The sequence below is a fragment of the Desmodus rotundus genome, chromosome 4 (assembly GCF_022682495.2).
Source record: "Desmodus rotundus isolate HL8 chromosome 4, HLdesRot8A.1, whole genome shotgun sequence".
In the NCBI taxonomy this organism is placed as follows: Eukaryota; Metazoa; Chordata; class Mammalia; order Chiroptera; family Phyllostomidae; genus Desmodus; species Desmodus rotundus.
Genome location: NC_071390.1, coordinates 13,688,647 through 13,703,707, shown reverse-complemented (window position 1 = coordinate 13,703,707; position 15,061 = coordinate 13,688,647). Strand labels below are relative to the sequence as shown.

General features: G+C 46.6%; 1 protein-coding gene across 4 annotated transcripts in view; it reads right to left on the bottom strand.

The window, feature by feature from the left end:
• Positions 1-399: 399 nt before the first annotated feature.
• The window catches only part of GPAM (glycerol-3-phosphate acyltransferase, mitochondrial), a 68,993-nt gene continuing 54,331 nt past the window's right edge, over positions 400-15,061 (bottom strand). For all 4 annotated transcript variants that reach the window (XM_045191460.3, XM_053922508.2, XM_024555625.4 and 1 more), the window contains exons 12-21: positions 14,338-14,423; positions 13,399-13,514; positions 11,602-11,672; positions 11,047-11,311; positions 10,124-10,266; positions 8,420-8,497; positions 7,628-7,768; positions 6,067-6,256; positions 4,828-4,886; positions 400-4,150 (exon numbers count right to left, since the gene is read on the bottom strand). In XM_045191460.3, the coding sequence (XP_045047395.2) occupies positions 4,034-4,150; positions 4,828-4,886; positions 6,067-6,256; positions 7,628-7,768; positions 8,420-8,497; positions 10,124-10,266; positions 11,047-11,311; positions 11,602-11,672; positions 13,399-13,514; positions 14,338-14,423 (1,266 nt within the window). In that variant the 3' untranslated portion in view covers positions 400-4,033. The remainder of the gene's footprint in view (positions 4,151-4,827; positions 4,887-6,066; positions 6,257-7,627; positions 7,769-8,419; positions 8,498-10,123; positions 10,267-11,046; positions 11,312-11,601; positions 11,673-13,398; positions 13,515-14,337; positions 14,424-15,061) is intronic.

Genomic DNA, 15,061 nt, shown 5'->3' with positions numbered 1-15,061 from the left:
TACACTTGCCTTACTTATCAGAAAGTAAACTATCATTTTTGAGCAGTTATTATGTATTAGTAGGAAAAATCAAACACTTCAGTACATACTTTCATAAACCGAATATATAAAAACATGACCAAAGCACCAAGTAGAAAGGGAGTTTGACGGACACCCGAAGAATCTATCTGTGACGTGAACGTTCACTACGGACAGCGGGAGCGGAGCTGCAGGTACCTGTCCCATCTCCAGAGCTCCGAGTCGGTCAGGACATCATACTCTGCACGTGCTCACATAGGTTTACGTAAGCATATTTCTTACGAGCATTGTAACAAAGTTCTATGTGAAGTCGAGGAAGAACAATTGTTTAGACAATGAATTATGTAGAAACTTAATTACAAATGCAAGACGTCAAGAATATATATATATATATATACTTTGATTTATTAAAACAAAACTACAATTCTGTGCTTCTTACAATACATGAACAGCATACAAATTGATCAAGGTTTCCAAATAAGTGCCGCTCACAAAATCACACCATGTTGTTTCACAGTAAAAGTAACTTCTCACACAATTTAATGTTTCTCTGTACAACAGGCAAATAGTTTAACACCTTCCATCAAGGCATTTTTGAGCTTTAGGTGTTTAGAAATAAAGTCAAAATGCAGTCATTAGTTTGTATTAAACTCAAATGCCAGCTGCCAAGTCTCGAGTTCCTAGAAAGGGTGTTTTAAAAAACAGATGTACGTTCCAGATTAAGTCTTATAAACTGCAGGAACAGGCCCTGTGACCGCTAGACACTAGAACCTTCTGTGGATAAAAATCTGTTGTACATTCAATTGTGCAGTATTTTTTTCTAAGTCGGAATAAAAATCTTAATCACTTACCACAGTTAATCTGTGTGTTAATTTTGCTACTTTAGTGAAAACACCCGGGATAGCCTATGACCCACCTGCCTGTCAAAGGAGAGGCTCGGACCCTGTACTGCAGTTCTCGGTGCCCATTGTCCCAAGGGGAGGAAACGCACAGCCGTCAAATGTAACATTTGTGCAAAATTCACGCGGCTCTGGCCTCAGTGCCACCTTAACAACTGCCCAACCTAGTGTTTCCCAAGGGAACCGAGTGAGAGGCTCACGAAGTCCTAGAGGGGGAAGAGGCCCTGGGGTGACACGTGTGGAAATGCTGGGTGAAACAGGTTCAGTCCTGGTGGATGCCGAGCCCTGGCTGCGCTGCAGTGCATGGGGTCGCGGAAAGAGGATCCACGGCCACCTTTATGTTACCAGTGACACTGTCTTCCACAGAACAGCTGTGGACATCACACAGAGCACTGAACTGCTCCGGGAACTAGGGGACATACTTCCCACCCCCACCCCCGGACCACCTCCCGAGCTGACATTCATGGCGATTCCGATGCAGCTTCTCCCTCACCCTCAGGGCGTCAAGAGACTTCCTGATCTGAGAAGGCTGGCCTCGGTATTTCTCTCACTGCTCCAGGATTCCACACTAGCTCTTCCCCTGCATTTCCCTTAAAATTGAAGAGAGCAAAAAATTCCTTCCCCTCTTCTGAATTACTTGGGACATTCTCATTTGGAAGTAGTGCAGTTTCCTACTTTTTATTATTGGGGTTTTTTTGTTTGTTTTTTTAACTTGACTCACAGTCTTTCCCTAGAAGGCATGCATTTCGGTTTCAGAGAAATGCAGTAGAGTAAACTGTAATACATTATTTACAAGCACCTAATTTGTTTGTTTAATCTTACATGAAAGCCATTCGCTTTTGGAAAACAATGAAAATAAGTCTTTGAAGCGAAACTGCTACCTGGAAGCCAAAACTGCTACCTGGAAGCCTTATCGTGATGACGCGCAGGTTCTCGGTACTGAGGCACTGAAGGATGAGTTGTGTGAACATTAACCCAGGGGTCAGCTTGTCTGGATGGGCGTAACTTTGGTTGGGATTTTTCTTCCTTAAAAAAGGTTTTCAAAGCACCAGTTAATTACAAAAAAGCATGCATATTTAGTCTCACAGTGAGTTAAGTGGCGAGAGAGCTAGGGAATTATATATTGCATTCCTTAAAGCGCCTGATTAGGTTTCTAGAAAACAAACCAACCGCAAGGGGAAATACAGCCAGAGAAGCCATTGCTCCCTGCTCAGCCTGGCCAGGCAGCGGCTTTCAGCAGAAGTCACAAGCAGGGCAGCAGTGTCCACAAGGAAGTCAGCCCCAACCTTGAAGTCCCAGAGAGCCGAGAGCCAGTCTGAGGACTCCCTCATCTTCACTTCAGGGGATGAATAAGAGACTAGTGCAATGTTTGCTGGCCTAGGTAAGGAACTCACGCCAGGACAGGTAAGCCTCCCTGTGTATCCCCAAGCCCAGAACCCCCAGTTAGTGAAAGGAAGTGCTACAAGGTGAAGACCCCCCCCTCCACACCAGAACCGCGACAACAACGGCCATGGCTCAGTGCTGCGTGTGTCCCTGTCAGGAAGGACTAGGTCCTCAGCGGGGGGTCCGTGAGCGGTGGGAGGCCACCACGGCCTTGTTATTGCTACGAGTTCCCAAGGAGATTATTTCAGACAAAGTGAAGTATTGATCAGTGCCCTGCCCTCTCCCCACACACACAGGATATTCATGAAATACGATTAGTGTTTAAAATACAAGCTTATGAAAGTACAAACTTCATTCTCAGTACTTTTGTATTAAATTCAAAGACTAGATGCAATATTCATTAGGAAAAGTTCCTCATTCCATAGCCATGGAGAGAAGGGATAGTGAGCTGCTAGAAAACGTTTTACTGTCACATGATCTTTAAGAAATCACAGTTACCACACTTATCGAACACTGCCCACTCCCAAAAAGGCACCTGCCTATTAAGAACAGGCAGGCTTTCACAATGATTCACCACTACGTGGTTTCAGAGTTGAGGCATATAATCCCTCTACATTTTTAAAGGGCCCTGACTTCTCCTCAAAGCTAAAGATCCATAAACGCCTCTGACCATTCACCAGTCAGCAGGTTGCACGCTGCACACCTCACGTGGGGACCAGGCACCTGCACTGGGCTCTGTGCACAACCTGTGTGCGTGCGGGAGGGCCCTGGGCAGCAGCCTGCCGCCGGAGCACTTCCTGCCCACAGCCTAGCCGGCCAAGCCAGTGAATTGGGACAGCTGCTGCTTGGCTGGAGGATCTCCAAAAACAGCTGTACCTGTGAGAGGCAGGTACACCTGGAGGGTGGGAGAGGAAATAGACATGAAACAGAAGTCATTCCTAAATACTTGCTGGTCAGTGAAAACTCAATGGTACTTTTTCATACGAGCAAAAGTTTTCAAAGTCAGTTTTCTGGCCAAGTTCACCTTGAATCTTGCCAGCCAAATGTACTTCCTGGTGTTAGATGTCGATCACATTACCTCTGTCCCTGACCTAACCAAACACTGTGTTTTCATGTAGTTCATAAAACACTTTCTGCACCTGGCTGCAAAGGACAGCACAGCAAGATGCCTGGGTGTGAAGTGTGCCGGCCCGTTCTCCGTGACGCACTTTGGGATGGAGGGTGCTCCCGTGTAAAATGTACTTCTATTGACAAAGATAAGACTGGGAGGAAAAAAACAGTAAATGGGTGACTTAAGTACTTTTAAAGGAAGATTAGCAGTTAGTGAGAAAACATACCAGTGAATTCCCCGACAGCATTAAGTACACTACACTAGATTCCGTTCAGAACACAGCTACATTTTTTTGTCCTTCACAGTAATTAGTCCTTAACAGTTACACTTAAAACATAAGAGTTTCACAAACTCCAAAATCATTTTTGAGATTTCATTTGTAACCTACTGATTAGGAATCGCAAGCAAAGGCTGAGGGCCCCGCAGCGTCGCCTGCAGGCTGCCATGTCGTCTCAGGACCGGAGGCTCACAGATCCCTGGAGGGGAGAAGGCACTTGTCTTCCAGGAGGTCACGTCGCGACAGGGCAGCCTGGCCACACGACGGCACCTTCCACTTTTCCGCAGGGCCGGAGCCCGCGCCGGGTCGTCCATGCCCTTTACCAGCCAAAGGTGCCGGCATTACCTACAGCACCACGAAACTCAGAAGATATTCTAGGAGTTTTTGCCGGTTGCACTGAGGTAGAAAAGTGCTGCTGAGTTCTAAAACAGACACTCGCTTTTGTTTGGTTTCTTTGAAAACCTAGAGGGAAAGTTTAGATTGAATTAAACACACACCGGAAAAGGGGACATTTCTGTCACCAACCCTGGCCTGGGTCCCAGACCTCCCCAAAGCAGGAAGGCATATAAACCGCATCCTGGCTTCAAGAGCATGCTCTGCACGCGTCTCCGAGTGTGGGGTGGGCGTCACGGGTGCAGGGGCGGCGTTGTTTTCAGTGGACCGCAGCCAGTGGACACACTCTACAATTTGTGTCAGAATTAAGTCACATACAGCCCCTTACAAAGGCCATTGCACCTCCACGGAACACACGTCCCGTGTGAAAGTCAAGGGTAGCTGCGGATACTTCCAGCGATACTGGTAAATACAGCGAGATAACTGAGAGCCATGCGGCATCGTTAACATCCCTGCCCGGCTGTAGCAGATCTCCAAACACACTGGCACACTGTATATAAACAGTTTTGGAAGGAAGGTGAAAACCAGCAAAATTCTGGAACTTCCGAAGAAATCTGTCCTGAGGGGCCTCACCTTCCACATGCCCCCACCCATCCCCAGAAATGCCTCCATGACTAGTCCAGCAGAAACTGCTTCTCTGAGGGTCCCCCCCCCCCCAGCACACGGGGGGTCAGACAGACTCCATCTAAACAGAGAGAGAACAGAAGCTAGCACAAGCTTTCCTACTGTAAGTGGTAGACACTTACCCCAATATCCTTAAACATTTTCACAGCGTTCTTCACAAGACAGTACGTGGCACTCTCAGCTGTGGAGAGAATAAGATCTGTCCAATGTTTAGGCCCAGCAAGCCCCAAACCCACACAAGAAAGCGGGGGGCTACAAAGAGGGTAAGAGCAAGTCCGCAGACTGAGGTCAGACTGTGGCTGCTGCTGGTGACCCGTGAGGTCTCAGAGGGTTTGCTGCTTCTTTAAACCTTTGTCATCTTTTAAGAAAAAGAAGAAAGAGAGAGAAGGAGAGAAGAATAAGGAGAAAGAGGAAGAAAGGAAGGAAGGGAGGGAGGGAGGGAGGGAGGGAGGGAGGGAGGGGAAGAGAAATACCTAAAACATCCATCTTGCAGGGGTTTTGTGAGAGGCAAATGGGACGTGTGGAAACCCTTTTAAATGGCGCCGATGGTTCCTATGGCAGCGGAACCAGAAAGAGCACAGTCTAGAGGTCAGAGAGCTGTAGACCCAGGGGTGCCCATTAACTAGCTCTGTGACCCGAAAAGTCTCCTCATCTATAAAGTAAGGTGATGCTATCTCTAGATGGAGATCTAGAGCAGATCCACCTGGATCTTAGAGCTCTCTCTCTAGATACGGATCCAGATCAGACCGTGTCTTCAGACAGAACTCTGTCTCTAGAGATCTCTGTCTCTAAAAATGATTCAAGGTAGCTTCAGCTCTAAGCCACAACTGTATAAACCCCCTGTCACTGTATGCTACCCCCACACCAACCACATCTCTTATTCCACAGACAATACCGAGTGCTGGCCAGGGTGTGGAACAGACACCGCCGGTGGAAGTGCAGACCGATCGCTACCCGACCTGTGAAGCACCATCAGGGCCCACCACGCCGTGACCAGGCAATTCTACTCCTAGATATGCGCCCAACATAATGCGCACGTATGTTCACCCAGAGACGTATTCAAACATGTGCAGAGCAGCTCTATCCATAGTAGCTCTGAAGGGCAAACAACCCAAGTACCCATCAACATCACAAGGAATCAGTAAGATGTGGTATTCATACAATGGGCTACTACAACACAACAAGAACAAACAAGCAACTACATGAACAACTTCCATGAGTCCCACAAAAGATGGGACTATGGAGTGAGGGGAGGTCAGGATAATTTTGCAATTCCTCCCCCCCCAATTTCCTACAATGGGCAGATCCCGGTAATCAAACAACCACCGATTTAAAAGATGCCCGACTAGCGGCATGCATACCGTAGACGGCGATGCTTCTCTCTGTCCTGGTGATGAGGTATTTGTGCAGACTTTGCAGGTACTCGGGCTCGGGAACAGGGCCGCTGAAGCCGTGGATGAAGACAGCTGCGGAGCTGTAGGCCTCCAGCAGGGGGCCCAGGAGGCTCTGTAAGAAGGTGATGAACTGCTGGTGCTCCTTGGATTGGCTCACCTGGGCAAGAGCAGAGACCAAGTCACAGAGAAGGGACCAGAGAAACGACTCACCGACAGAGGAACTTCCTGGGGCCCCAGTAGCTTCAGAAGACGGCTCTCACCGTCGCTACCCAGAAGCAGCCTGGTGCTTGCTCATGCACACAGAACCTCTGTTGGAAATGACTATAGGTTTGGAAATGCGTTTTTTTCATAATCATTGACTTTTACAGTACGTGAGGTTTCTGTTCATTGAGCATCTGGCTAGAAGAAATTGTCATACCTGAATGACATAATTATGACATATTGTCTTCATTGAAAATAGCCAGTCCCAAGGTTAGACTCTACAGGGCTGGAAGCCTGGCTCGACAGTCACTTGAGTATACAGAAAGGTCACATGACAAAACCACAAGATCAGCTCAGTCCTCCCAGGTCCCCACTTCCTGTCCTCCTCAGTTGTCCTTCAGCCCACAGTCCAGGGGAGGAAGGGAAGTGGTGGTAGTGGTGACGGAGAGGCTCTCACTGTCCCCCCAAAACAGGCATAGTCAGATAAGCTCCTCCGGTATGTGCCAAGCAAGGCACATACCACTGCCCCATCCTGGAACTAATAAAGCCCCAATGGAAAAATCCTCTAAATGTCACTTGGGCTCTCCAGGAGCTACACCTCCCAGCTCCGTGCGTGTTTAAACGAGGGGTGTTTTCCCACTCCAGAAAACGTAATCCACTTCAGGTGTTCAGAAAAGATCAGTCATCAGTATTAACCTCTAAAATTACAAATTAGACACAACTGATTTTTCTAAATCAGGGACAATCAAACTTAAAAGTCCGAACTTCCTCCTGTGATGGGATTTGCATTAATGAAGGTGAAGAGCCAGATGCATAAAACTTTAGAAGCGACGGCAAGACTGAGAATGCTCAGAAAGAGCAGCCCGTCAGTGACAGCTGACTGGTACCTTCTGCACCACAGCTGGATGGCCCTGCCTTGCTTAGGTGGTGACAGAACATAAACACCGCCTCCTTAGGGGTGAGTGCAGGTGCGAGTGCAGGTGTGGGTGCAGGTGTGCATACAGGTGTGCATGCAGGTGTGCGTGCAGGTCTGCACCTGTCTGTTCTGGCGAGAGGGTCATGAAGGCATTAACCAGGACATTCACCTTCCTGAATTTGCACTTGTTTCCTTTTCCATTTAATTATACTCACAATTTAATGGATTAATTCAACTCAAACAGCTTGCATGCCTTTATTCACTAGGTAGAAAGAACCACAGCTGCTTTGCGGGTACTTAAGCTGTGACTAAGTCACCAGAGTCCCACTTTTATCGGAGCTTCATTAACTAGTGGCAGCCTCAGCCTCAACTCATCAGTGTAACGTCCACCAGAATTCTTCACCAAAGTACCTTCAGGTAGCAATCTCGCTGCTCCTCACCAAAATCACTGTCTTCGTCTTCTTCATCGCTTCTCCAAGACAAACGTTCGGAAAGCTTCTTGTCCCACTGCTGCTCAGCGAGACCGGGGCTAATATCTTCCTGATCGTCTTGCTGTGCCAACGAGAGGACCAGCAGTGAACCGACAGGCACAGGCACACAGGCCCCTGCCGACTGGGCCCCGGCCAAGTGGTCTGCTCTCATTCCCTTCCCCACCCTTCTCTGTCTAGCCCTCTACAGCGTCAACTCACTTCCCTTTCCAAATGCAGAACCACTCAGGAAACAGCGAGGAAAGAAAGAAGGAAAGAAAGAGTTGGGGAAAGCGACCAGACACATCAAACAAAAATACCTGCACCCTTTCTAAACTGATACCTACTTTCCCAGGTCACAACCACGCTGCTAAATTTACCACAATTAAAATAAAGCCTCAAAAGAGAAGAGTGTGTACTTGCAAGCTGCAAGCACACTGAGAGGTGAAACACCTCGTCTGACAACAACTGCAGGAGGCCTGGCATTAAGTGCAGACACGTTTTAGACAACAGCAGCCACACAAAAGGAGCCAAAATATTAAACACCCCCAAAGGACATTTATTCTCCTCATTCCGGTTTTTCTCTTCTCTTCATCTGGACTCGACTATATATCAAAGGTAATTATTGCTTAATAGAATTGGTTGTTATACTAGTTAAAAGAATTGGTAGAAAAGACAAGGAAATGAAGAGCAAGGAACTAAACGAAGGCAGATAAAGAAAAGCTGTTTCTCTTACCTCCGCCACTATGAGAATGCCATACTGGATAAACCTTCCTACTGTTTCATGGCAAATTTGGTAAAACGTCTGGCAGGGCTGAAAAGACAAGACATTTAAATGTCAATGTCAACGCACTACAGCGTTATTTACAATCGCCAAGATACGCAAGCAGCCCAAGGGTCCTTCAGTAGATGAGTGGATAAAACAACTATGGGACATTTACACAATGGAATTCTACTCAGCCATAAAAAAGAAAAATTTTACCCTTTGCAACAGCATGGATGGACCTGGAGAACATTGAAATAAGTGAAATAAGCCAGTCAGAGAAAGACAAATACCACATGACTTCACTTATGTGTGGAATCTAGTGAACAAACTGAATTAACAAGGAAAACGGGGACCGACTAGTAGATAGAGAACAGATGACAGCTAAGGTGGAGGGGAGGGGAGGAGGTGGAGGGACTGAAATGCAAAAAGGAAAATGGGCCCATTGACATGGTCAACAGTGTGGGGATTGCTGGAGGCAGGAGGAATAAGGGGACTAAGTAGTGATGGAAAAAAATACAAAGATTAAATCAAACATATAAATAAAAATAAACGTCAATGTCAGAGTCCTATACTTCTTTTGTTAAAAACAGAAAAACACTGTATGGGGAGCTGCCAAATACTTCCATGACATGACCTACCTTGCTGCCCTGGGCACGTCCTAAGGCTTCCGATGCCCACCCCCCTGATAAATATGCACGGTCATGGGAAACACCATGAAGAGGCCTCGTTCACCTGTATGGCGGAGCACCCGATGTGGCACCACCTGCAAAGGAGCTCCCAGCTCAGTCTCTCCCCACCCCAGTGAAGCAAGGCCTCACGGGGCTGCTTGTCAGGCCCCACACCTACTTTTCATTTATAACACAACTTCTCCACAAAAGCTCTCATGGAGTAAGTGTTGTACATAAAGGTGGTGGGTGAGGAAACACAACAGTAAAGTAACTCAAAAAGACCCAGGAGAAGGATAAAGGCAATCTCGGGAGACTTATCGACCCTCCCCTCTCCCTCAAGGGCCACCAATATGCCACATGCAAAGGCCGCCATGGAGGAGGGCTGCACTCATAACACATGTACTCATAAATGTCCCAAGACACATTCATACAGGTGGATGGAAGAGAATCCTAGACTTTAAATAAAATATGAATTCTATTTGTTGGTAACTTTGAGGAAAAAATATCTCTGCTGCTTAATATGTATGCCTCCTTATAAATGCCTACAAGTGCTTGAAAATAACATAAAGTGCTCACTAGTACTGCTGGGCCTTAGTTCCCCCATTTGTAAAGTGAGAAAGGATTGAGCACATCTGCTTTTTACGGCTGTTTCTGTCTCTTCTGTGCTCCTATCATCCACGAGCAGATGCGTTAATTATTTACAAACCTCTGCCCCAGTGCCGGCTGCACAATACCAGCTCGGTAATCTTGGATCTGACTGAGGCAGGACGTGGCGCAACCACGGGTGCACAAAGGGGTCACCAGAGCGGTGACCCCAACAGCACACCCTACACCCAATAGTAAATGACAGACTGCTTCGGCGGGCAGTGAGACCAGCAGAAGAATGAATGTAGAGCCTTGGTAACAGAGCAAAAATTCTCTACGAGAAAAACAAAGGTGGTTGATGTTTCATAAAAATGCTTAGGAAAAAGAGAACAGGCAGCAAGCACTAAGAACTGGTACTTACGAGAGAGATGGTGCCTTCGTTAGACAGCAGATAGCACAGGCTGGCCGCCTTCCGCACCAGCTGCTCCTGGCTGATCAAGCTGGAGGACCCGCCGGCAGGCCCACCTGCACCCCTCCTGTTCCGAACTGCGTAAAGGCTGCAGGCTGAGGAAGTGAAAGCATCCATGAAGCCAGCTGCCTTAGAGTGCCAAGAAAAACTTCAACTGGCTTGGATAACTTGGATAACCTTACTAGGTTGTTACATCAAAGATAACTATCTGCGCCCTGGCTGGTGTGGCTCAGTGGATGAGCACCGGCCTGCAAACCAAAGGGTCGCCGGTTCTATTCCCAGTCAGGGATGTGCCTGGGTTGTGGGCCAGGTCCCCAGTAGGGGGCACATGAGAGGTAACCACACATTGATGGTTTTCTCCCTCTCTTTCTCCCTCCCTTCTCCTCTGTCTAAATAGATAACATCTTTAAGAAAAGAAAAAGAATTATCTGCATTTCACTGGAGAAATTTCCGGATCCACTTCTCATGAGTCCATGTGATCCCAACTCTATCAAATGCCTTCCTCAGGGCCTTCGGTCCCCTCTGCTCCCTTCTCCAGTGTCCCCCTTGATCACACAGGAGCCTCCAGCACTCACACCCCTGCCACATGAATGTCCCCTCTCACCCCATGTGTCAGCTCCGGGACAGCAAGACACCCGCCTCTCCCCCTGAGTCGTCGGTATGATGCTATGCACTAACTCAGGAACTACTCGTTGAATAGTAGATGTAAAAATGAGCTACAAATAGTAGCACAGCAGATTATATTTTTCTTTGAAAGCTAAACATATAGCAATGCATTCCCTCGAACAAGGGGCTACCATCCAAGCTGAGGTAGACACCACTGTGTGTTTTAGGCCCTTGTATTTCCTCTGAAAATGTCTCAGGGCCCCCCGTACCTATGATGGCCTCCAGGATAAAGACATGCAGCACCCCGTTGCTGTAGAAGTTAAGTTCAAAGACTGATGGGATCGTTATGCTGGGAGTAATAAAAAACTCATCGTTCCTGCTGGTGTGGGTGATTGCGACGCAGTTGCCCAGCAGCTGAATGGCATGTATGACCACGTCTTCTGAATTCCCCGAGAACCCCAGGTCAAAATCACGAGCCAAGACTTCCTCCTTCATCACAAAGAAGTCCTCCACCAACGTGGAGAGATCAATTCCCTACAGAAACAGACAGAAATGGTCTCACGACAGTGGAAAACCTACTTCCCAAAAGGCCAAGAGGCCGTTCAAAGATTTTTTTTCTTGCTTTGGCTGTTCCGCAGCTCCCCGCAGGCACACACAGAAAAAGGGCCAAAATACCAACGCAGAGAAAAAACTGGTTAAAGCGCTAGCCCCCCAGAATGTCAAGAAATTGATGTGCCACCCCCAGTATTCGAACACCCGACAAAGAAAGCGCTGTCACACTTGCTGGCTCACGCCGCCTCACCCCGGCGGCCCTGTGGACGTACCTGCCTGTGTCTGTACAGGAGCAGGCAGGCAACGATGTGTGTTGACATAATGGCACAGGACTTGCTCGCGGCTGAAAGGCAAACACAAGGCTTTATGCACCATATAACAGCATTCAGTCTAGGGCAGGTCCACCTTCAATGCCGGATAATGGAATTTAGTTACTGAACGACCGAGAGACACCTTTATGGGAACACCAAGACCGAGAGCATAAGCCTGCTCTACGAGCTCGACAAGGATATCCTGTTGTGTACCTGGACTTGTTCCTGGCTGCAGCCTACTGCGCTGAAACTCTACACCCCTCCCACAGGGGTTCACAGGGTGCTGGGGAGGGGCATTCACAGTCAGAAAAACTGGGTTCAAAGCCCAACTTCTACACGGACTAATTTCATGACTTGAGGAAAGTTACTTAAACTCCCAGCCTCGGCCTTCCCTCTGGTAAATGGGAACGCCACCTAGTCCTCGAGGCCATGTGAGCACGAAAGGGGCCGGCCTGCCTCGGGTCCCACCCTCACGGTTGGTGCTCGGTGTATTTTCATTTCCTCTTTTTGGCCTGGCTCAGAGGCAGGGAAGAAAGGGACAGAAATAAATCTGAGAATGACTATATTCCAGAACCCCATACTCTGCATTTGTAGGACATTATAATCATAAAAATCAAATGTGAGAATGCCAATGGAATAATCTGAAATAAACACACCATTTGTGAGTTTGCTGAGATGATAATGAATTCAAGAATACTTCACTCACATTGATGTGGTCTCCAGTGTTTAAAAAACAAAACAGCACCCAGTGTTATATTTATAGCCATTAAAAAAGAATGTTTGCAAAGTTTTTTAAAAAAACATATAATATTTGTGTTATAAATGGAAAAGAACACAATACAAAACTGTGAAAAAGATTTTTAGAGACTAAAGAGCAACACCCCTGGTTACTTGGTAGTGGGTTTTATCCTTACTTTCCAATTTTCCAACATTAAGGATGTACTGTTTATAGCATCCAGATTTCAAGCACGGGAAAGAGACACATCAGACATGCTCCAGTAAGAATGCTCTGTCCAGCATGAAGCAGGATAAGAGTAGCGAGGGTGGGAGGAGCCAGAGGAGGTGAGGAAGCCTCCACCCCAGGGTTGGCAGGAAGTGCTGCGACTCGGACCTGACGGGCAATGAGGCCCAGGAAACAGAGGTCCTAGCGGCCTGCACACCACGGGACCATGAGGCTGCATGGGACTGCGGAGCGGCCTCTACAGCATGACCCAACACTGCCATCTGGAACTTAAGGGAGACTACCTCTGCCCTCGACTCGCTGCACTTACATTGCCTGTGTGCACCCACCCCACTGAGAGCAGCATAAGCTCTTTAAGTGCTGAACCATTCATTCCTCAATTTGTATTCCCCCCAGCTAAACACAAGGCTTTCCACATGGTAGCTCTTCAGTATTTGCTGAATAACCAAGCACGGGGTCAGAGAGGAAAGGGACATGCAACTGTAAACCTAGATGCTGCACTACGAGTTAGTTCAAGGAAACAAATTCTTGAGCAAAAGAGGTAAGCAATCACTTCAGCATCACTGCATGCTTTGTGAAGCACGAGGCCTACTAATCATCGGGCACTAGTGAGATGTTGCCCTCAATTACCTCGGACCCCACAGCGCCCCCTTCCTGCTAACCACGTACCCACCACCTAGTATTAGGTGCTGGAGCCTGAAGCGGAACCAAGCTGGGCGGACTCAGGCACCTGCGGGGCCTGCAGTGCAGGTGCCCAATCCCAACTGCAGGCCGACAGAGCGCATCCTTGCACTTACTGAAAAGCACGTGCTCAGCCAGGTTGGTGATCAGCCTCCTTCGGAGCGACTCCTCAGCTGCATTTCTGGACTCATTAGTGGACATGTCTGCACTTTCGTCAGCGGCATCATTGGGTCTGAAAAGTTCTCTTAAAAATTAGACTTCTACAATCACACTCTTTTACAGAGCAAACTATGTGGGTCTAAGGTATAAATGTATTAGACACTGTAAATTACTACAGATTCTAAATTTAAACTCCAAATTGATTAGTTCGGTGGGTTATTTTTTTTCCTACACTCTCCTGGCCAAAACACATTATTTAGTTATAACTAAACAGTCTATTAGTACATCAATTCTGAAGCCCCCTGGCTAAAAACGTGCATAAAGCAAGATACCTTATTTTTAAAAGTTTATGAAAATTTGACACTTGAACACATTAAAGGAAAGGTTTAATATTCAGTTTCTCTAACACATTAAAGAAAAGATTTAATATTCAACTCCTCTAAAGTACAATTAATTTTGAATTCTGTAAACTTCACACAGAAAAGCTCTGGCACTGTGCACCTAAGTACAATGTGCAAAATCCAAGCTACTATCAAAAAGAATTCAGGAAAAAAGCACAAATCAAATAAGAACTCCTACCTGATTCACAAAATCAAACAGATTTATAATGCAAATAAATCAAAAACCTCCAAACTATGAAAGCATATCACTTCAATATCCTTTATAAAGCCAGGAGAAAAGTTGCTCAAGCTAGAGGGTGGAAAGAAGAACATGGCATGGTCTTCTTAAAGTTAACCTGGAACCTAAGCAAGGCTACTTCTGCCTCAACTCACCCCACTTAAATGGTCTGTGTACAACCACCCCACTGAGGACAGCATAAGCTCTTTAAGTGCTGATATATAAAAGTAATAGATACTTGAAAGTTTAGTTAATATGAAAATTTCCACAAACCTCACCTGGAAGGAAGTATAGCTGGTAACAAAGCTTGTTCCAGAGAGAGTGGGGCTGACACAGGTTTCTGACTTTGGCTTTCTAAATATTCCTGGGGAAGGAAAACATTTATTCTCACTGCCTCATTTATATAAACACATGTAAAATATATTAAAAAAGCAAAGAGGGGGTTGTTTCAGAAAACGAGCTGCGCAGCAGAGCACGAGGGGCAGTTTTTGCAACCTGAACTACCCTTACAAGTCCAGAATAACCACAGAATGTTGTCAAGCACAAAGTCTAAGAATTTAGAATACAACGGACAGGATGATGCCTAAGCAAAATCATTTACACATTAAAGGAGAAAAGTTAACTTTTTTCACATCTTCAAAAAATTATTTAACATTTCCAATATTATTATTAGTGACGACTGACATAACCAGGCTTTTTAGAGGAAATCTGACAACCTGAGGGTCACATAATATTCAAAAGAACTTCAACCCCACGGCAAATCGTAACAAGACAGAGACTCTGTGCAGTAGTTTTAAAATTGGTAAGGAATGCTGATGTTCCTAAATTGGAAGCCCTTAAGGCCAGAAAGCATCTAGCACAACAATTAGAATCTTTTAAAATAAAACCAGCAGATGGAACAGGGGAAGCAGGACCATTACCCATTCTTCTCTTTCTCTTTAACCAATTCAAAAACCTTAGGATTTTAAAACTGCCAGGACCTCGGGGACCCACGAGGCCCAG